This window comes from Saccostrea cucullata, unplaced genomic scaffold, assembly GCF_032062105.1.
Source record: "Saccostrea cucullata isolate Sc308-1 unplaced genomic scaffold, CSIRO_AGI_Scuc_v1 ctg1608, whole genome shotgun sequence".
NCBI classification, from domain to species: Eukaryota; Metazoa; Mollusca; class Bivalvia; order Ostreida; family Ostreidae; genus Saccostrea; species Saccostrea cuccullata.
This window is the reverse complement of record NW_026921147.1, coordinates 148,252-172,082: the sequence shown is the minus strand read 5'-3', so window position 1 is coordinate 172,082 and position 23,831 is coordinate 148,252. Positions and strand designations below refer to the sequence as shown.

General features: G+C 31.3%; 1 protein-coding gene across 1 annotated transcript; it reads left to right on the top strand.

Annotated features, from left to right (window-relative positions):
- The first annotated feature begins 283 nt into the window (after nucleotides 1–283).
- Nucleotides 284–23,598, top strand: LOC134259278 (deoxynucleoside triphosphate triphosphohydrolase SAMHD1-like). Its single transcript, XM_062741884.1, has 13 exons — nucleotides 284–324; nucleotides 1,043–1,158; nucleotides 1,435–1,499; nucleotides 2,642–2,857; nucleotides 8,053–8,097; nucleotides 8,925–9,092; nucleotides 15,351–15,442; nucleotides 15,786–15,842; nucleotides 18,176–18,365; nucleotides 21,884–21,970; nucleotides 22,174–22,278; nucleotides 22,357–22,482; nucleotides 23,361–23,598. The coding sequence occupies exons 1-13, from the start codon at nucleotides 284–286 to the stop codon at nucleotides 23,460–23,462; spliced, it is 1,410 nt and encodes a 469-aa protein (XP_062597868.1). The 3' UTR covers nucleotides 23,463–23,598.
- Nucleotides 23,599–23,831: the final 233 nt, after the last annotated feature.

The window sequence follows — 23,831 nt, the reverse complement described above, 5'->3', positions numbered from 1 at the left end:
TTAATTAGAGTTCTATCCCTTTGTGAATTTAGCTAAATATCATTTCTAAAGATTTATCAAACTTTTATTACTTCTCAATCTGTATTTTTTCTATTTATTCACTGTTTTTATAAGGAAAAGGGTAGACTAGTATGGCACAGCTAGGTTAACCCTATCCTTGAACATTTGTTTTTTTTTTTTTTTTATCTTTTTTTTTATAAATCACTCAATATTTTAAATAAACTGATAAATGAAACAAACCCAAAGTTACAAAAGCATTCTGATATTGTAAGAAATAATAATTATGGATATTACCATTTCTAAATCCCCTAAAGATAGGCCAAGGTACTTAAGTATCTGAACATAGGCTACCATGTGTACGGATGTTTATTGACCAATGACCTTGAATAACGTGGAATAAATAAAGTTGAAGTTCATACCTATTTTTACATTGCCTCATTTTTTAAAATTTTATTTCACTAAGTACGCTTAATTCCTTACTCAAAATCTGCTGATGAAATTGGTTATTATTACCACATTGTAATCTCTTGTACCAGTGTTTAAAGCATGGATGGGTGGCAAATCGATCTGTTTCAATCCAATAAAATACTTGCCATTGAGCAATATCAATGATAATAAGATGATCTGTGTTACTTTTTTTGACTAAAACTTAATTTTAAAAACTTAAAATTATGATAAAATAATTCATAATTTAATACAAAAAAAAATAAATCGTATACTTTCATCACCCACCTTTCACTTTCATTGATGCATAGAAAAGGGGAGATAACCCGTAAACCTAGTGACTAATTACCGACACTGTATGGATGGATAAATAAATTCCGGCTAATCACATTTATTAGTTTTCTTTCACAAAAAGGAGGTGAATGATGACATATAATAAAAGGATAGAGCTTTGATAACGGCGTATATTGTTGGATGAACTCAAATAAGCGGTATAATTTCCAAGAAGGGCTATGTTCAACTGATTGCAAGTTTATTATTTTCATGACAAAACGATAATGTATTTATCCTGTACGGTAAAAATCATTTCTTATTTCAGAGTTTATCATTTAGCGGGAGAACTTGTAACTATGCTGAAAAATCGACAGCCAGAACTTGAAATCTCAAAAGAGGATATCTTGTGTGTAAAGATTGCAGGACTTTGCCATGACCTTGGTAAGATAGACATATGTGATTCAATGAGGAAATATTACACAAAGTACTAAAACTTACAAGCTTTACTTTTAAGTATGCATTGATTTTTTTTTTCTCTGTTTGTTTATTGATTCATTTTCCACTTTTATGACCAAATCCAATGTAAAATTCGCATGCTTGAGACATAATTATAATTGGAAATGCAGATTCAAACATGTATAATCACTTCTAACGCTTTGACCAAGAAAATTCGAAGATTTTCAAAAGGCGAATTCAGAATTTTGCTTGTTTTTAAAGGACATGGACCTTTTTCACATATGTTTGATGGCCACTTTCTACCAGCTGTCAGTAAGAAAATGAAGGTATTTTTTTAGATAAATACTTGCATAATTTATGTAGAGAAAACTGATATTTATCTCCTAACTTCCTTATATATCTTCAAACATATCACATATCGGTTGCTGTAGACAGCGGATTTATCCTGATTTATTCTGATTTAGCGGAGTTGAACTAGTTTCGCGAGCAAGTCTTTTTTTTTCATCTGTTGTTAATGGAAACAAAGACTTTATAAACTGGTTCGCGGCAAGAAACATTTGCGATGTCAAGGCTCTCGCGAACTTCGCGAAAATTTCTCGCACGCGAATAAAAGTTAGTTTACAGTATTTAAACCTATTTAAACCATGACCCCCGGGTAGGGTCAGACCACAACAGTAGATCAAATTTTTTATCTATTGATTTATTGTATATTGTTTAACGTCCCTCTCGAGAATTTTTCACTCATATGGAGACGTCACCGTAAGCCGGTGAAGGGCTTCAAATTTTGACCTTTACTCCGCACTCAGGGCCATTGAGCAATGAGAGACCTTTATCGTACGCCTGTTGCGTTTTTAGGTCTCATCCGAAGGACCCGTAACTTTCAATGCAAAGTGCCGAGTGCATGGCGAAGGAATAGTTACTACCCATTTTTATCGACTGGGTCAGTCGCGGCCAAGATTCGAACTCACGACCTCCCTATCATGGAGCGAGCGCTCTTCCGACTGAGCTACCGTGAACGGTCAAAGTTTTGAAGTTTTGACAACATATATATCAGTAACTGCACCCCCTTGAATTTCATTAAAATTTTATATAATTTGTATACATTAATGTAATGCTTTATGATATCCAGGAAAATATGTTGAGAAATAAATATATAGACATGAAGAATAGAATTGAGACTGTAGACATTAACATGAAATAAAATGAGAATTGAAAAAAAACTATAAATTAATTTCTTTTGGAGATCATTAACTCAGAATTGCCAAAAGGGTTCTTCCTACTTCTACTCACTGAAATGAATATAAATTATTACATGCATTCAGCATCAACACTTTCAATGGAATAGAAATCGATCTGCTTTTTGTAGAGGACAAAACAAGCCCGGCCATATAGGTCAGATCCCTATATTGGAGTGAAATTTTTATTTATATTAATATTTTAAGCATGATTATAATTATTGTTATTCTAGCATGAAGAATTATCTGTGAAGATGTTTGATCACCTATTGAAACGTAACGATTTAAACTCTGTGTTAGAAGACAATGGACTATTTGAAGATGACAGGAATTTTATCAAAGAACTAATAATGGGGCCTAATCAACAGAATACAGAGGAACCTCCCAAAGAACAAAAAGCAGAACCTCCTAAAGAAGAGTCAGCGGCAACTTCCGAAAAACGGCAACGAGTATGTAAAATAAGATCTATAAAAGTTTTTCGATATTATTTAGTGGAGTTTCAAAATTTAATAACTAAAGTTATATTGTTATCAGTCACCAGAAAAAAACAAGGATAAGAGGTCCAAAAAGCTCGTGGAGGATGACGTTTTTTTCAAAAAGAATGATTCAAAATATACTTATTGTATACCAAAATATAAGTTAAGAAGATAAAAGTTAGAATAGTTTTTTTTATCTTTTGATCTTAATATGTTCGTAAAAATTCCCGTCATTAAAGTTCGCCGAAAATGGGCACCGATAAGGGTGAATATGCCATATATTTTCTTTTAAATAAATTTTTCAGATTAAAATTATTATTTTCTTTATGAAATAAATCGGAAATTTATATAAATCAAATTTGTCGCAAATAACGTGGCTATCGTCATTTTTTTTTTATCTCTTTAGTATCGCCTACTACGCAGTCACTAACAATATAAGGCGAAAGCATCAAAAAGTAGTTATGAAAACTACAGAGATTGATTGATTGATTGTATATTGTTTAACGTCCCTCTCGAGAATTTTTCACTCATATGGAGACGCCACCACTTGCCGGTGGAGAGCTTCAAATTTTGTCCTATGCTCGGCACTCAGGGCCATTAAGATGGGAGGGATCTTTTTCTTGCCAGCACCTACTGCGACAAGTAAGGATTGACTCCTTACATCGCGACTCTAGAGCAGACGCTCTAACCACTGCGCCACGCGGGCGACAAAACTACAGAGAAGGCAACGTCGTCCATCCGAATAAAACAGCGTCCAGTCATTATATTAATTCTTAATATGATTGAAACAACGTCTAACACAAAATATATATTCAAAAAACTTTAATCTATTTGGATATGTGTAGTTCATTGAGACACTACAATAAGTTGAAAACCACCGTTTTTTGATAAAAATAGGATATCCCTATTCATAACGCTTTTATTAACTAGGGCACTATGACTGGGCTGTGCAACGTGTGTGCACGAAATGTTTATATTGATGATGCACGTTAATTATGTACTGTTTTTCATTTTGATGATGAAATCAATTTTGGTCTTTACGAAAATTTTATTGCAAACACTTGGCAATGTGACAAAATAAACAAGGAATGGAGGCGAACAAGGCGAGGACAATCCCCCGCTCTGAGAAAAGACATTTCTCAATCTTAAAATTTATATTTTTTTCAAAATTATATTGTTTATATCATCTTTTACACATTTAATTCTGTATTTTATTGTTTTAATAATTTAATAATAATCTATACTTTACCCATGTTTTTAAGATATGCGAAAAGAAAAAGCTTCATGTATGATTCTCCATAGCGCAGGGTTTGGTTCAAGACCGACCGCTTTAACCACTACGCTACGAAGAATATACATTATCGACGTCTGTCAGTGTGATTTAAATTAACAAGGTTGTTGATGCATACATTTTTTCAGAAATTTTGGATATTCATGTAGAATGGGTTCAGATTCCATTTTTTTGGACGAATGAAAAAGATTTCATATTTACGATTCCAACATTTAAGCGTTAACGAAAAATGGAACTTGACCCATTCATGTTCTCAATTCATTTTATATAGCTCTAGTAAACCAATTTTCCACTAAATATGCTTACCTTTCAACTTTGAAATAAAGATTATCAAATAATAAATCGCCCACTTTAATTTTTGGATATGTTGTGCAACATGTAATAAAATATCACATATCTTAAAATCTTTGTGGGCGACGCCTTTGGAAAATTTTATCTGAAAGAAAATTCCATTGAAAATTGGTGTTTTCTGCTACTTTTTAAGAACATGCAGGAAAATTCACATGTTTATGACCTCTCAATTAGCATTTATAAATGCATGAGAGAAAAATAATTTGAATGATTTTTCTGCATGGAATTTCAATGATTCAGAAAACATGAGTTATTATCTTTTACTTCGGTTTCATTTTCAAGAAAATCACAGGGCAACATTTGTATTAAAATTATACTTTGTTCTTTACAACAATTTACCCCACTTTTGATGTTTTTTCTGAATATTTTTCACGTAACAATGACTTATATGCTTAAATTCAGAAACAGTTTAAGAATTTAAAATAGTTTTCCTGCTTAGTTAATTTTCAATGCCAGAAAAATCCACATTTTGTGAGTGCAGAAATATATAAAAAAAAAAAAAATGATTATGCGAAGCAGTTTGAAACTTTTTCTTAGTCACAATTTTAAAGTGTCTTTTTTTTAGACGTATAGTTTATTTTATCTCGTGATTTTTTGGATTAAAAAAATATTGAAGGGAAAACATCGAAGATTGTTATTATTAAGACACAAATTCAGTGCAAAAAGGTCATATTAAATGTACTGTAGCGCTAAAAGAAGCATATTGGGCCTTATTTTGTTTTATTTGATATTTAATTTTAAGGTATCAAGCTAAGACTTTCAATATCACGAGAAACCTTGTTAGGACGTTCTTTAATACCTAGTGGATTTCTCAATTCAACTTAATGTTGAATTAACTCATCTTTTTATAAAAGCAATTCAGTCAAAGAATAAACAAGGATCTTAATGCATAACAGAAATACTGTTTTTCAGTGCTTTTATCGATAAGATAAATTTCTAAATATAATGCATTATTAATTCAAACTAGTGCTAATTGTAACGGGGACCGTTACAGATGTTCCCAAAACTCTCCCCAAATCCCTTTTTGTGCCAAATTCCTGTAAGACATACTTAAAAATATTATCAGTATCGAATGATTTCATCAAAGAATTATAAAAGCTACAAAGACATCAACTATATGTCATTAACGCATTGTGCGTACACGCACATGCATGCACATTCAAGATGATCATGGCATGTTGTCTAAACAATAAAAATATCTATATATCGTGAGAATAAATGAAAAAAAATGTTTACAATATACATTTTACTGTTTTTAAAAAATATTGGCCATTTTGCGTATTTCGGGCGCGCACGTGCATGAATACATGTAAGTATATTCATTTTGATAGAACCATTATGTAGCAATCCATTATACCTATTTATATTCTAAATTGTATCCCATTTCATTGAAAACTTAGAAAGTTATAGACATTTAAAGTTTCAGCCAATCAGATTGCAGCACACGTGCATGCGCATGCCTTTTCTGATAATTCTTATATACCATACTGTAGATCTTTATAATGTTTAACCATTTTCAAAATTTCAAAGGATTTTGTCGAAAAACAAGAAAGATATTGAGACTTAAGTTTTAGCCAATCAGAGCGAAGCGCAAGTGCATGCGCGTGAGATTTATCTATTTTAACCATGTCCTTTTGTCTATGCTTCTAATATATCCTTATATTATGAGTTTCAAAACATTTCATCAAAAATTTAAATAGTTATGTCTATATCAATTATATTGGACATTTCTTGTGTTGCACGTTCGCGCTGTTGCAAGCACACGTGCATGCATATGCTTTCATAATAATTCTTATATATCATGCTGTTGATCTCCCTAATGTATGACTATGTTAAATTTTAAAGGATTTTATCAAAATACAAGAAAGATATTGAGACTTTAGTTTCAGCCAATCAGAGCGAAGCGCACGTGCATGCGCGTGAAATCTTGCTATTTTGACCATGTCGTCTTGTTCATTCTACTAATGTATCCTTATATTATGAGTTTCAAAGCATTTCATCAAGAATTGAAAAAGTTACGGCTATCTTCATTATATTGGTCATTTCAAGTGTTGCACTTGCACGCTCTAGCAAGAACGTGCACGCAAAATGACCTTCGTTCCGCAAATCTACATAACATGCCTAGTGACCCTAAAAAGGTTTCACCTTAATCAAATGTGTAGTTTACAAGATCACTCGCGGAGAAGATTTTCCCAGGAAGAAGAAAAATAATAATAATAATAATAATAATAATAAGAAACAGGGTAAATACATTATGTTCCCCAACTTCGTTTGGGAACATAATGAGACAAAATTATACAAATAGGATTGTCTTTGTGCTGCCGAGTATATAGATCTAATTTATATTTTTAACGACGTTTGATCCTGATATTTAAAGTCTTAAACTTTTTTTGCCAAGTATATTTTTAGTTTCTACATACATTGCTTAATAAAAATTCAAATCAACAAATGGGAGTCAATATGCTTCTTTTAGCGCTACAGTACATTTAATATGACCTTTCTGCACTGAAATTTGTGTCTTAATTAAAAATTACATCTTCGACGTTTTCCCTCCAATATTTTTATCCAATTAAAGCATGAAACAAAATGAACTCTAAGTCTGTTTAAAAAAAGATACTTAAAAATTGTGACTAAGAAAAAGTTTCAAATTGCTTCGCATAATCAATTATTTGACCTTTCTGCACTAATAAAATGTTATTTTTCCGGCATTGAAAATATAATAAGCAAGAAAATTATTTTAAAGTCTTAAACCTTTTCTGATTTTAAGCAAATAGGTCAAAGTTATCTTGAATATTTAGAAAATAACATCAAAAGTGGGGGTATATGATGTACATTTTCAGATATTACTAAAAAAAGTGAATTTTACGATAAAATTGGTTCAATTTTTTCCCGGATTTTCAGAATATATTTACTATATTTGTCACGCTTTGTTGATAGAATTCATATGAAATAATTTGATAGATATTTCAGAATCAGCATAACATATTTCACTGCAAAAAAACAGCTTTGTGTGCAACCAGCATGGAAAAGTAGGCATCCAAAATTAACAGTACTGTTATAGTTCAAATGGGAAAAAAATGACCATTTTCGTCTAAAAAAAACCTTCCGCCACAAAATATAGTCCCTAGCTTAATTCTACTTGAATGGGATTTAATCGCGTTTTTTTTTCATTGAATATAGTTTAATTTGCATTGTAGAATTCAGTTTTATTGTTAGAACCTAAAAATGATGCTTAATTTTATGAATAAAGGACCTGCGCGAAATGCGCTCAAAATGTCAGGATCGAACATCCTTAACTGAGTACTATCATGACTATACAAAGAAATTTAATAATCCCCGATCATTAATTTTTTCTTTCCTTTTAGCAACATATCGTCATCTCTCAATTTATTTTTTGTTTCATACAATGTACTTCACCAGAGCCTTGACAATATGTACTATACTGATTACCAATGAAGCCCTTTGTGTATTTTTTTGTCAGTTTTAACGAAACAATGTACAATTCAGACCGATATTTTTTTTTTAGGAATATAACGAAAGACATCATGGGAAAAGGAAGTTTTTGTTTGAGGTGATTATTAGTATTTTATAGAATTTCATCTGGACGATACATGTTCATAGTTATATTTATAAATTATCAAAAAAATCAGCTTGTTATCAATCAGGTTATTTTTAACTATTCTTATGAAAAAAAAAACCCGATTCAATCAGGAAATAAATTAAGTTTAAGGCTTAAATGAACTTTTCTTATTTCTATGCTGTGTGTCGTTGATTTTGTCATCTTCTTCGTAGATTATTTTTGTTTACAGTTTTATCTGCCCAGAACCACTTACACAATGCCAAAGAAACATTGCACAGATTATCCTTAGGTTAAATGTGTTTTAATTTAAATCAAATGATGAACCACATCCTCTTCCAAGTTGAAATAATTAAGAAATATAAAGTTTTGGGTGGAGTTAATCGAAAATCTTCCCAAGAACCACTGTGCTAGATAATGAAATTATGTGAAAGCTTCCTGGCATAATGTAGATTCAAATCTGTTTAAATCATGACCACTTGGTATAGGATGGGTCCATTATATTCGATCAACATTTTACAGTGGCATACATAGAAAAAATTGCTAAAAATCTTCTTAAAAAAACAAGACGGCTCTGATGACATTCTTATATGAGGGGATATTTGTGTATTTTATATTGGAAAATATAGGGCTGGGACACAATGGGTATCCAGAATTTGACATAATTTTTAAAAAAAAAATCTTATCAAGGACGCAGTGACGTGGTACAGACCACACTGACAAAAACTTAATATTAAAAATTCTCATTTTAGAAAGTGATTTTTGATCAAGCTTTTATCTTAAACCTTATTTCAAGTATTTCCGTGTATTTTTTGATACAGATTGTGTCAAACAAGAGAAATGGGATTGATGTAGATAAATGGGATTATTTTGCTCGGGACTGCCGTATGGTAGGCATCAATAGTAATTTTGATCACACCAGATGTATGAACTATGCTAAAGTTTTGGAAACGGAAGACGGGGGATTTCAAATATGTTTCCGAGACAAGGTATGTGTTTGCGTACTCTCAAAGATAATAGATTTCATAATTTAAGGGCTCAGTTGGCTATCTGTGTCAAGCTAAATTTTGATTCTGAAATGTTTGTCTAATATATGTGAATGTCCACAGTCACAAATATCTCAAAAACTTTATCATTTTCAAAAAAAAAAAAAAATTATACTTGCTTAGAGTTAGAGATGTTTTAGCCTTAGATATATTGATATTTCAATAGGCTAATAAGAACTATACAATCATGGTACAGGACAATTATTTTCAACAACAAATACAAATATCTGACTTAAATCACAGCCAATAAAAACCACCCAATTAAAAAAAAGAACAAAAACCTCCATTATTTCAAGTGTCGATTTTTTTAATGATAACATGTCGTGTAAAACCAAAAATCTTCTTTATTATATTATTTAAAGCAACTGTGGAGAGGACTACATTGGAACATCTTATATTTCTTCAAAATCACGACACTTTATGACAAACCGGGTCCCAGTTAACCTCCCGCTTGCACGTCCATCGCTATCAAATTAATAATCCGAGCATCAGATACACTCCATGCAGTGAGCAATTCGACATTTGCTCTCAAGGAAACTATGCTGTTACTTTCCATTTTATCAACTTAAGAACGATTCGGCTGCAAAAAGAATATAGTGAAAGAGAACTATCTTATAAATCTTTTTTCACCAAAACTTAGCACATATTAATATTTTTATAAGGGTTTTTTGTATAATTAGTTTCTTTGTTTCTTGTTTATTGAGACTGAAAAAAGGTCATGATTTATTGTCCGATCCATTTACCTAACTTTTTCGTAACACAAGATACTATGGCGTCATGGATTTCTTCCTTTCATACAAAGACTCTCAGGACGTCACAGTAACCAAGAAAACAAAACAGTTCAAAGTTAAGAGGTTGTTCGTCAATCCTAAAGCCTTAGGTTCGAAACATGTCGGGTACCTGTTTATTTCTTTTGCATTATTCTACTAGGTAAACTAATGTTAAGACTAATTTAGGATTTTTGAGAAAAAAATCATTATAAAAATACTTTTTACCCATACAAACAGTTTTATCGACAGCGTAATGGTGGTTTTATGAGGGATTACTTGAAAATGACACCAATGGTAATCTAACAATTAAGCTATATGATAAAAGTGATGACTAACTTTTTCTATCGTCAACTTCCCTTACTTATGCAGCAATATATCTTGATTACCTGCATATAGAGTATATATATCTAAGTTGATTCAATACGCAAGAGCATGCTCTACGGATGAACAATTTCTAAAACAAGGTAAATGATTGACAAGCAAGTTGACGAAACAAGACTATGCGTTTAATCTCATCATTTCGTAAGTTCTATGGTCGATACAATGACCTTTTCAGCAAATACAATTTATCATTGAGTCAAATGCTGACTGATGTCTTTCATACCAATTGTTATTCCAATATTTACACACTGAATTGACGACGGATTTTTTCCGTTATTTCCTGATCATGACAAGGAGTACAAGGTGGGTGTGACCGGTTGGCAGAGGATGCTCATTCCTCCATAGCACCTGATCATACCTCTGATGTTTCGGAGGTCTGTGTTTGCTCTGCTCTTATTTTGTATTGTTTTATGGACTTTGAGATTGAATGCTGTTCGTTATCTCCATATCCTTTGTAGCTTAATGGAGTTTTGATATAAGGCATCTATAAGTTGGGCTTAATGGTGGCCAAATGGTGACTTAATGGTTGTCTAGAATCTACCATTAACCACCAATAACATATCGTTAAGCCCCAATTAAGCTTCATTTAGCAACCATTAACGACTTTGAGATGGCTCAATGGTTTTTTGATAAAACATTTTTGTGACGTCATGTTTTGTTAAATCTGGTTCAATATATTTGTTACTGTCCAATAAATTACCTGTAAGTGTCCGATAAGAATGAACTTATTGGACAGGTACATGTAACATTCAAATTGAAATGAGAACAAAGGGCAAGGCAAATTAATAAACAACTTCGGTAAGATTTATATATGCATTATTGTACGTGTAAACAATAGAAATATTTGGTCACATTTCATATACTTATTCTTGCTGATAATGTAAAACTTTTATTTAGTAAATCATAACTTTTCTTTCAATAGTGGATATTTTGCAGTAGTTTATTGAAATAAGTGTCATAACTGAAATAAGTATTTCATTAGCGAACTTTATTTCAGTAGTGGTTGTAATCTGTTTTGGCTTTTGAAATCACTTTTTAACCACCATTGAATAATTGTTTCAATAATAAACGTTATTTCAATAGTAGTTACAACCTATGTTCTGTTTTGAAATCCACTTTCAACCACTATTGAAATCAATATTTCAATAGTGGCTGTTATTTCAATTGTGGTTCACCGTTGCAGCAAACCTGGATTTGTATCGATACAGCTATTGAATCGATGAACCAAAAAGTGCTCATGAAATGAAACATAAAGTGTCGTGATTTTGAAGAAATATAAGATGTTCCAATGTTTCTCCCAGCCTTGGTTTTTTTAGATAAGTGCTTTAAGTTTGATGTAGATGAAACAGAGCATACATTTAAATAGTGTTCCAAATTTGATTTGAAAACAAAGTTTTCCATGTTTAATTTATTAGACAGTGCTGACAATTCAGTGAAAAAAGAGAGTGCTCCAAGCAATAAATGAATAAAGTCATGTTTGTAAATTATAAACTTGCTATCACTTTACATGTATTATACAATATTATTTCTATTCTAAGTTTAAAATGTACTTGAAATTATTTAATTACTGATTTTAATGGGAATAAAATCTGGACTTTGTCTTTTCAAGGGTATGTCATTATTATTTTTTATTTTTTTTGGAGACAAAGAATTTCTTCTTTCTCATAAAGAACATTATTTCTTTCCTCCAAAATAGGAGAGTGCACCAGACATCCTAGATTTAAGGAATAACTGTCTTATTTTTCGATTTCATGATGTGCTCAATCGATTGGCTTGCGTGATAATTTGCATAAACGCCGAAGGCGATTATGCATAAAATTATCATGCAAGCCAATCGATTGATCATCGTCATGAAATTAAAAAAATACGGCAGTTATTCATGATATTTACATGTACATGCTTTGATTCCGCAATTCCACGTGCTCCAAGCCCTGCTTCTGTCTACCTGTTTGTCCTGCCCTGCACGTGTTTTTTTTTGTTTTCTTTTTTTTTTTTTAACGCACCAATTGATTTGGGAAATAAAGTACATTTAAAATTTGAAATTTTATTTCTGACAAAGACATTGGAAATGTAAATATATAAAGATAAACATCCCAGCTAACACAAAAACATTTTTAAAATGTTTTTAAAACATTTTCAAAATGTTGGGAAAACATTTTTTAAAATGTTTTAATCACGTGATTTTGTATGTTTTTTTAAACGTTTTTAAAACATTTTAGTGAAATATTTCAGTAAAATGTTGTCAGAACATTTTCTTAAAATGTTGCAAAAACATTTTCAATAATGTTTTAATCACGTGAATTTGTATGGTTTTTTAAACGTTTTTAAAACATTTTAGTGAAATATTTCAGCAAATGTTTCCGGAACATTTTCTTAAAATGTTACAAAAACATTTTTCAACAATGTTTTAATCACGTGATTTTGTATGGTTTTTTAAATGTTTTTAAAACATTTTACAAAATATTTCAACAATTGTTATCATAACATTGTTTTCAAATGTAACAAAAACATGTTCAAAAATGTTTTATGCACGTTTAAATTGTTTGGTTTTAAAACGTTTTCAAAGCATTAAAGTTGAGGTTACAAAAGTATTTTTCCTGAATTTTTACTTTTTCTCATTAAAAAATGATATATTTACATTTAAAAAAAAATACACACAAATTATATTTAATTTTTGAACCTTTAATACAAACCCATATTCAATATGTTAATCACATTTAAATTCCATTTTCGGTACAAGTTTTAATTTATTTTCTTTCAAGTCACCGGGTTTTTAAAGGTTGAAAACGGCGTCTAATCCATTCAATGAATTATAAAAGAACAGAATCACAGAAATCCAATGTTCACTGTATAGGTCGAACAGAGTGGCGGATCTATAAGACTTAGTTAGAATCACATACAATGAAAAGGCTGATAAGGAATCTGCCCCTCGGAAAGAATAGCACAATCTGTAAAGATAAGGAATATTGTGTTTGTATCAGCGTTCTACATCTAATGTATCTTAAGATGATCCGTGAAAATATACAAAAAAATATTTTAAATAATTATATCAAATTTAAGTTATTTCCTCATTTGCATTGAAAAAGCAGAAAAATAATTACTATGACAAAATTATTGAAGAGTAATAGTATTTACGTACACCTTTGTCTTCACCAAAGGCGGGTCTTTTGAATGTGGGAATTTGAAAATACGTATGATGCAACCAAACACCATGCTGTAAAGAAATTTCATTTTTAAATCAACATATTGTTTGATGATTAACATTTCACAAAGACAACGAATACTTGAATCAAGGATATAATTGTGTTGCCTTAAGAATGAAATATTCAAATCAAATATGTATATAATCTTAACGCTTTGTCATTGCTACATACATTTGTACAAAGTTATTGATCATGCACTGGTAGTATAAATGTCGTTTTTAAATGATCTTTTAAAGCCTATGATAAAGGAATAATTCTTACCGTCCAAAGTTAATAAATCCCGAGGTTATTATTGTGGTTTATATGGTGCGAAGTCTTTTCATTCAAATCGGTACGGAGTAAGCGCGCACATCTTGTTTACCAGAATTCAAAATTTGGCCTAGATAAGCAGCAAACCACTATACTCTGTAACGCCCTGCCCAGCAGGAGAATTGCATAATAGGTTATCATGACACTGAAACTGACCAGTATGCCAATCCCTATCTAATGCCTCAGAGTGAAATTCTGGGAGTGGATCACAGATTTGATGAAGAACATTTAAAAAAAAAATACATTTAAGAGTTTTATTCAATGCTTATGATTTTATACATTTATTTATATTTTAATTATTTTTTTTTTTGTTTGCCTATCCTTTCATTTATTGATTTTTTGATTTGTTTAATCAAAGGACTTTATGAAAATGATATCTGTTTAATCAATAAGCCAAAACTAGAAATCATTATGAAATACCGGGAAAAATCTTTCACTAAAAAAATTTCTACAATTCCTCATTTTAACACTTATTCTTTCTATATATTCTTTTTTTTTTCATAAACTAAATTTTAGGCAAATTGCAATCATACATTTTTTATATGTTTTAAGAACATTTTGAAAATAACAGCAGCAATGAAAAATGAAGTCTTTAAAAAAAGAAAACACATTAAATTAATGTTCTAAGATCATTCTCACAACATACTCTTAAATTTACTAAATGAATTAAATTGTGCCGCATTTACATAAATGTTTCAGAAACATTTTGAAAATGTTTCCAAAAAATGTTACAAAAACTATAGTTAAAATGTTTCAATTGTAGTGAAAATAATTATTTTACTTAATGTTTTAAATAAACATTTTCACTGCCTACGCCGAAAAATATCCGGAATTGAATGTTTTTAAGTAACAGCGACATTAAGAATGTTTTAAAAATATCTTTAGAATGTTCCTTACAAATGTTTCAGAAACGTATATCCAATGTTTCCGATTTACACAATAAAAATGTTTCATTTCATGTTTTAAGAACGTTTTTAAAACGTTTTATAAGATCTTTTATATTTGAAAGCTATAAATACCCTTAGATGAATTAAGAATGTTTCAAAAACATTTTGACAACGTTCCTTCCAAATGTTTCAAAAACGTATTTATGCAATGTTACAGATTTATGGAAAAGGAATGTTTCATTTCATGTTTTTAGAACGTTTTTAAAACGTATTATAAAAATCTTTGATATCTGAAAGCTAAACATACCTTTTGAAACATTTTCAAAACGTTTCAAAAATATTTTAGAAAAATGTTCCAAAAGGATTTAATCATAAGCTTCTTGAAAACATTTTTAAAATGTTTTTAAAATGTTTTAATGAGAATAGGAAATGTTTTAAAAACATTTTTAAAATGTTTTGTCTGAAATGTTTCGAAAAAACCTTTTTACAACACCAATAAAATGTTTTGAAAATGTTTTGTGCTACCCGGGATAGTGTCATAAACAATAATGAACAAAGAAATTTTGTTTATTATTATTGTTTAAATACAGATAACTAAAATATGGAGAACAGTGGACTGAAGATGTATCCATATTTTTGTATTTTTTGTAGGAGGTTCGCAACTTATACGAAATGTTTCATACCAGGAATATTCTTCAAAGAATAGCATGCCAACATAGAGTTGGAAATATCATTGATGCCATGTAAGTAATCTAAATATGATGTGAGATTAGTTATATTCACCAAAAATGAATATAAAAAATTTCCATTTTGCCTAACCTTAAACAAAGAAAATTTGATTAATACATAATTCATGTTCAGTATTTAGGGAAAAAAAAAGTATGTCTTTATAGACATATCTATTCTGTAACACAGGATCCAATTTCTTGTCTAACATAGATAGTGCTTATATAAATATTTTTTTTCTCCATTTTTCTTTGAAGTTGTGTGGAAATATAGGGAAAGGGAACAGGGGATATTGATTCAAATAAGCTAGTTCTTTTTGACTGTACTGTCTGGATCAAAACAAAGAATTTGTTATTTCAGGATTACAGAAGCATTGTTTTTGGCAAGGGATGTAAGACTGATTTCTGACAAGGATGGGTAATTATTTTATAACATGATATTCATTTCTTAATTTCGTATCTTGAAAACATTAGATTTCTATTACTGCAGCTGGAGTTTTTGTTCACTTGTCGATGAGTATAAGTTTAAGTTAGTTGCCGAGCTATCTTTGGTAGTAGTCTTACTATGATCAATTTTGTGTTTTAAGACATTGAATTCTGATATAATTACTATACGACGGGTTATTAGAATGATCGTGGACTACCGCCATAAAATTAAAAGCACTTAAAGTACATCATGAATTTTAACACACTAAGTTAGCATCATCTTTTAAGTCACCTGACTGACTCTTGTGAGCTATTCCTCTTTGTTATCGTCCATTGTCGTCGACCTTTCGTTGTCAGTCGTCCGTCGTATGTTAACATCTGAACATTCTCAGATTCTCATCGAAAACCGCTGAACTAATTTTAACCAATTTTAGCATAAGGCATCTATTTCTTAAGAAAAACAAACTTTATGATTTTCATGGTAACTACCCCTTTAAGGTCTGAGGGATATGGTTTAAACAGTCAAAATTAAGGTTATATCCTAAAGACCCGCGTCTTTCACTTTTAATGGTAGGCGCTTGGCGAAAATTAAGGCACTACCTCTTTTACGTATGATGTTTGATGCGACACCGGTAACAAGAATCAAAGCCGGTACCTCCCGATCAAGAATCGAATTGATTTAACAAATCAAATGTCTACCAGCCTTTTGGTGCAATTGTTTTGAAAATAACACAAGCGTAAATTAAAAAAATCTTTTACGGAGATTAGGATTGCGACCTTATTCAGAGAATTATATATTATAGCTTGGGGATCCATTTCTGATTAAAGCAGATGCATTAGCAATATATTTCTGCGTAGCATTTACATTAGAAATAATATTACAATACTTTAAACTGTTTAATGAAATTAATTTTCTTGCAGACTTAAAAGAAGGTAAATATCCAATCATTTGAATTATTATCTGCTCCAAATGAAGCACTAAACTAATTTTATTCACTTTTTAATGCTGTATTAAATAAACGTGCAAAAGTAAAAACAAAAAGAGTCAAGCACGACACAAGACCTACATGGTTAGCTCAAGAAATTCTGCAAGCGTGATACCCTCAATAAAAATGAAGAATATTTGAAACTTTCAAAATATGGCGCAATAAAGTTACGTACATCACTAATTGAAAACGCCAAGATGAGTTATTATAAAACATCTATAGAACAAAACAAAAATTCAAAACAAATGTGGGATATACTTAACAACTTAGCCTCTAAATCTCGTAACTGTATTCCAGCAGCTGCACGTGCTAAAAATAGTTATATCACATAGGATACGCAATAAATAGTAGAAATGTTTAATTCCTAGTTTTTTAAATATTTCTGCAGAAATTCTTTCAGGCATATGTAAGGAGGAAAATTACTTTACAGTTCTTTTAGATTTTGTTAAGTCTTACTTATGTGCAGACAAGTTTTCTATCCCACTTATAAATCATAACGAAGTACTTACTTTACTTAATAAACTAGATATAAGTAAATCATCAGATGTTGATACCATCGGGTCACGTCTATTGAAACCTACTTCACAAATAATACATAAACCTGTGACCAATATTATAAATACTAGTACCATATCTGGCATTTTCCCCCGAGAGTTTTGAACTTGCAGAAGTTACCCCAGTCTATAAAAAAGGGAAACAAATTAGATCCAAAAAATTATACGCCTATTTCTATTCTTCTCTACATAAAGAATTATTATTATAATTATTATTATTATTAAATATTGTGCACCATTTTTATAGTTTAGCCCTGGACCCACTGGGGGCCTTAAGGTGGCCTCTGGACCCCCTGCCTGAACGAAGTTCCCCCCCCCATTCACAAATTTTATATCCGCCCATGTCAATGATTATTAATTGTTAAACTTGTTAAACGGCCGCTTATTGATTGATTCATTGTATACTATTTAACGTCCCTCTCCAGAATATTTCACTGATATGGAGACATCACTATTACCGGTTAAGGGCTGCAAATTTAGGCCTATGCTCGGCACTTACGGCGTTTGAGCAAGGAGAGATCTTTATCGTGCCACACCTGTTGTGACACGGGGCCTCAGTTTATACGGTCTCATCCGAAGGACCGCCCCATTTAGTCGCCTTTTACGACAAGCAAAGGGGTACTGAGGACCTAATCTAACCCGGATCACCACGGGGCCGGCCGCTTATTAAATGCAACTGCGAAAACTGAAGGTATTTCTCAAATATATTTTAGTACGTTATGTATATAAATGTGTTGATAAAGAATACCTTTCAAAGGATATGAAATTTTACTTCCGTATTTCAGAAAGGAGGTGACAATATCTGAAACGGTGAATGATATGGATGCATACCAAAAACTGACAGATAACATTTTTCAGGATATTTTATGGTCTAGAAATCCCAGTCTAGAAGCTTCGAGGAAAATTCTGGAGAAAATTCAATTGAGGGACTTGTACAAATGTGTGGGTCAAACCCTTCGTCCAATAAAGCAAAAGGTAATGTAAAATATGGTTATAACGAACAGTGAACAATGCTTTAAATCCAGTCCAAAAAAAAATGATTCGTAAACAGAAAAACACAAACCCCTGCCCCATGTTCACCCCCACCCCGCACCCCCCTCCGATCCCCCCAAAAAACTTGACATTTTATTTATCCAACACCAGCGATTTTTAAGAAAGATCAACATTTTTACCTTCAATTTTTAGCAAGAGCCTATATTTGACAGAATTTTTTTTTTCATATCAAAGGTACGATAACAACAGGTACGATAAATGACCAAAAAAATGCCGCATTTCAAATTTGCTCCGTTCAAACATTTTCAAAATTAAATGATATATTGATATAATTTATGTGTATGTAGGTTTATATTGAAAAATATCGCATGTGATAGGATATAATTTTAGGAAAGATTACTTATGTTTCACAATTTTTCAGCGTAGTTAAGGAAATTTTCATTGAAGGATATAGATACAAAAAACAGTATTCAATCTCAAAATCCTAAACAGTACAAAAAAAGAGCAGAGCAAACACGGACCTCCGAAACATCAGAGATGGGATCAGGTCCCATGGAGGAGTGAGCATCCCCTGCTGACCGGTCACACCCGCCGTGTGCTCCTTGTCATGATCAGAAAATAACGGAAGAAATCCGTTGTCAATTAAGTGTATACATAATGGACTAACAATTGGTACGAAAAACGTCAGTCAGCATTTGACTCAATGATAACTTCTATTTGCTGACAAGGTCATTGTATCGACCATATAAGCTACGATCTCACATAGATGGATTCAATCAGAAACTTGCTTGTCAATAATTTACCTCGTTTTAGAAATTGTGCATACGTAGAGCATGCTCTTGCGTATCGAATCAACCAAGAGATATATATACTCCGTATGCAGTTGATGAATGTATAATGCTGTATAAGTAAGGGAAGTTGACGATAGAAAAGTTAAAGTCATTAGGTTTATCATATAGCTTGGTTGTTAGATTACCATTATTGTCTTTTTCAAGTAAAATATCTAAGTACAGAAGTGTCAGACTCTGTGGTATCTTTTATCTCAGGCTCACCAGCATATATCGTATCGACGTAAAAATAGAAATTACCATTATTAATTGACAATACGTCGTCGATATTTCTTAATGTCGAGTTGAAGGCCACAGCAAGTGTTTTCTTCTTTTCACGCATAAGATTTTGCAAAAATTCTGCTTAATATGAATATGAAAATAGGTCTGCTAATAACGGAGCGTAATTTGAACCCATGAGAATTCCAATAGATTGTTGGAATACCTGGTCTCCAAAAACCACATAGATGGTTTCAATCAGAAACGCAAGCATCTTCTTGATGTCAACTTCAGAGTACTTATGTGTGCAATCAGAATTTGTTTTGACAAAATAATTTTGCAAATGACCAATGACGAGGTATGTAAATATACAAGTTCCATTTCTATTGAAAAAGCAGCTGTCATTGATATCAAAAAGCCTGGATTTTTATTTATAGTGGGGAATTATTGTGTATAAAGTTGAAAAGTCTTAAGTATTTAAGAACCCTCTATACACTGACGAAAAATGTTTTTTGGACTTTGAGAAAATTATATAATTAAAGCAGGCTATTTTGAAATAAACTTATCCATTTCTAATATAGGGAGCGTGCCTTCTTTATCCAGGAAAATCTTTGAAGACAGTGAAGTAATGACAAAGAAAAATTGCTTTTGATTATTCAAATGGAGAAAATACATGCAAATAAAGTTTTCAATTACTCTATCTTGGTCTAACATAATGTTTAAAATACATGGATTTATTTAAAATTTTGTCATACAGTGCAAATTACAATTTATTCTTTTTTATGTCAAATGGCGGGTCAGTCTAACTACACGCAAGTACCCTGAAATTAGGGTGCAGTTTAGAGAGGGTCCTTAAGCTGTTGATTTTTGTAAAGTCTTCTGATTTCAAAGTGTCCAAAAGTTCATTAGAATTTTTAGTATCCACATCTGATTCACACACTTCTTGAATATATAGCTGCGCAGTGCTCTTGAAGTTTTTCCTTTACTACTGTCAATATCTTATTGAGGAGTAACGAAAGAGGCTTGGTTGAACATTTACTGGAACCTGCAATGTATATTTGTTAGTAAGAATTCTTATGATGCGCGCAATGGTGATGTCAAAATGAAAAGCTGTCATATATTTGTGCATGAAGAATTCTGTCAGCATCTTACTTACTTCAATGGTCAACATCAAAAAACGAAAAAAAAAAGTTTAAAATGTTGCAAACTCCGTACTTTGTTCTTTATGGATATCATTTTAGAGCAGTCTTAAATACATGAAATACGAGATTGATCCAAAAGTGATTTAAAAACTGCCTTAAGCCTAATTATAGTCAGGGTAAACACCAAAATTTTCAAGGAACGAATCAAGATGTTTTTCAAATCAGACTTAGAAATTTGGAATTAACCTGATTGGCCCTTTTATGATTATCCCGCTCTACGTAAACTTTTGTCCTCTCACCCGCATCCAGAAAACGTTCTCAAACCATTTTCTGGGTAGTAAAGAAAAATTTTCATCGAATATGACAGTCACAAGTAGTCATGGTCCTCGACTTAAAACCTTTGAAGACTTTTTGTATGTAGGAACATTCGGACTAAACGGATTAAAGTCAGTTACATTTCAAGGATAGGGTGCATTGATCCTATGACCTTGTGGTACAGTATGGCATAGCACAAAAGTATCAAGAAAAACAACACACATTTCTTGGAGGTTCAGATAAGCAGTTTTTGACTCGGATCATAATGGTATACCAGAGTTTCATCCACCGTAATGATTGGCCTGAGGAAGGCTTCCCCATTCAAAATAAGTCTCCTTCTCACCTTCCTTAATATTCAATGTAACTATCTTAAAGACGTCATATTATTTTAAAAACAATTCTGAAAAAAGGGTTATTTTTTATTAAAACAAAACTAGTTGATTTGGTGCGTTTTTGAGGTCTTTGTTCATGTATATGTTAAAATAATTCAAGCTAAAGCACCTGTAACAAAAAAAATCTTAACTATTCTGTGAAAGCTTTTACCATTAGTAAGACACAGTTTTACTATTAATAATTCAAATTATTTTAACTCTGGGTCTTTTTATTCTTATATTTCATATTCAATTGATATATTTACATTTTTTATATAAATTTGATCTATTTCTCGTATATTCACTATTTTTTTTCCAAATTTTATTCCACTGGTTTTCAACTTTAATTATTTTAAGCTTTGAATTCTTGGAAAAAGTACCAGAGTAAAGTTTCATGGTATATCTTTTTTAAAAACATATTTAACTAATCTAAATTGTTGTTTAGAGATGATGTGAAATTGTGAATGCGTTTATACCATAATCTAGAACATTTTGGACATCTTACATGCATCAATAATACTAATAAATCAACGAAAACCATTTGAACGTCGGAGGTTGGGTTTAATTCAGAGACATTTTTTAGCATATGATGTAAAAAGTCAACTTCTTTTCTATTTCTGTTTCAGCTTGGAGGCAAAGATATTAAAGATGGTTTTCTAGAGATTTTAGGGAAAATGAAGACCGGTCTTACAAAAAAAGATATTGTAACATATGTAAGTTTTATCAATGATATATTCACAGTTTTATAACAAAAATATTTCCAAAAACATATCAAAATAATGATTAAATAAAGTAAAGAGGGCTTTTAAATCAATACTTGAGTGTAATACTAATCTGTATTTGAGCTCTAACAGTTAAAATTAACATGCGCCTCACTATGGAATTCGTATAAAGTATGTTGTATTCAATATTTTAGTCGGTGAATATGGACTATGGCATGGGTGACAAAAATCCAATAGATAACGTTCGCTTTTACGGCAAGAAAGATCCGACGAAACCAAAACCAATTGCAAAAAACGAGGTATAGATATTTCAAAACAACATTCCATAGGGGATTTTCTTTATATCTTGGTTTTGATGATTTTTTTTTTAATGCTAGGTTTCGTTCATCATTCCCGATACATTTGCAGAACAACTAATTGAATTCTATTGTAAGAAGACAGATGAAGAAAGCATTGAGCAGGCAACTGCTGCATTTAAAGAATGGAATGAAAAGAATTCATTGGTAAAATTGATTTTTACATCTACGATCTCATTACAACAATTAAGCATGTTGTATAAATTAAGGAATAACTGTCTTATTTTTTGATTTCCTGATGTGATCAATCGATTGGCTTGCGTGATAATTTGCATAAAGCATAAAATAATTTCGCATGCCAATTGATTGATCATCGTCATGAAATCGAAAAATCTCACAGCTACAGTGTATTCCTTATATCTACATGGTATTGATTACGCCAATCCACGTGCTTGAAGCCCCGCTTTTTTTCTCTATTTGTCCCGCACTGCACGTGATTTTTATTTCACCGCGCCTATCGATGAACCAGTACATTGATGGAGAAATTAAGTACAGTAACTATTTGTAATTTTATCTCATACAAAGACATTGGAAATGTAAATATATACATGTACAATGTAGTTATAAAGACATCTTAAAATGCATCTAAATAAACCAAGCTAAACTACAAATTTACATAACGAAATCCGCATTACCCGCTTTAGAGAGTCTGCAATAGAGTCATGAAGTAAGGAGTCAATTCTTATGTCGCGGATTTGAATCCCACTGTGGGACATGAAGACCAGTCCTTCGGATGAGGCCACAAAAACTGAGATCCCGTGTCGCATTAGGTGCTGGCACGAAAAAGATCCCTCACTGTTCAATGGCCTTGAGTGCCGAGTATAGGACAAAATTTGTAGCTCTCCATCGGCAAGTACTGTTTTGCATAGTATTCAATAAACATTTATTTTATAATATGCTGTTAATATTAAAATGCAATGTTGAGTAATATTTTTGAATTTAATTTTTGATCTTATATTTGTACGATAATATGTTAAGTATCTATAAGATACAATGTTCAATGTATTGGCAAATTTGAATTGTAGACTGATGACAAGAAGAATTTGGAACAGTCTGGTTCCATGGCAGGTGAAACCACCAATCAAGCAACTGACAACAAACTCTATTTAGACTTAGGCTATGATTAAAATTGCTAGGTTTCATCCGAGTTTTTAAAAATGATCTTAATTATGTTGTGATTAAAAAATGGTAGAAAAGGACATTGGAAAACTAATAAGCCTATCTTTGATTTTAATTGCTGAATTTTTTTTGTGATGCTTAAACTAATTTCTGTTATGAGGATGCTAGTATTGTGTACAATATTTTTTTTACATTTCGAAGGTTTCAGGTGATTCTGATCAGCAAATGTTTTTATTTTATTTTTGCATGTATTGAGACCAATTTTTTAATTTTAAATTGGAACTACACTCAGCTATTTTGTTTTATATTAAATTATCAATTGCAATCAAAGAGTTTAATGATGTATAACATATAGAAGATAAGGTCAAATGACATCA

What these genes read in the sequence shown, in the direction of transcription:
- LOC134259278 (XM_062741884.1), top strand. Translation starts at nt 284, where the DNA reads ATGGATATTACCATTTCTAAATCCCCTAAAGATAGGCCAAG. An exon ending in AAAGGAAGTTTTTGTTTGAG is followed by an intron (nt 8,098 to 8,924) that starts GTGATTATTAGT and finishes TTTTTGATACAG; the next exon opens with ATTGTGTCAAACAAGAGAAA. An exon ending in AAAAAGATATTGTAACATAT is followed by an intron (nt 21,971 to 22,173) that starts GTAAGTTTTATC and finishes TCAATATTTTAG; the next exon opens with TCGGTGAATATGGACTATGG.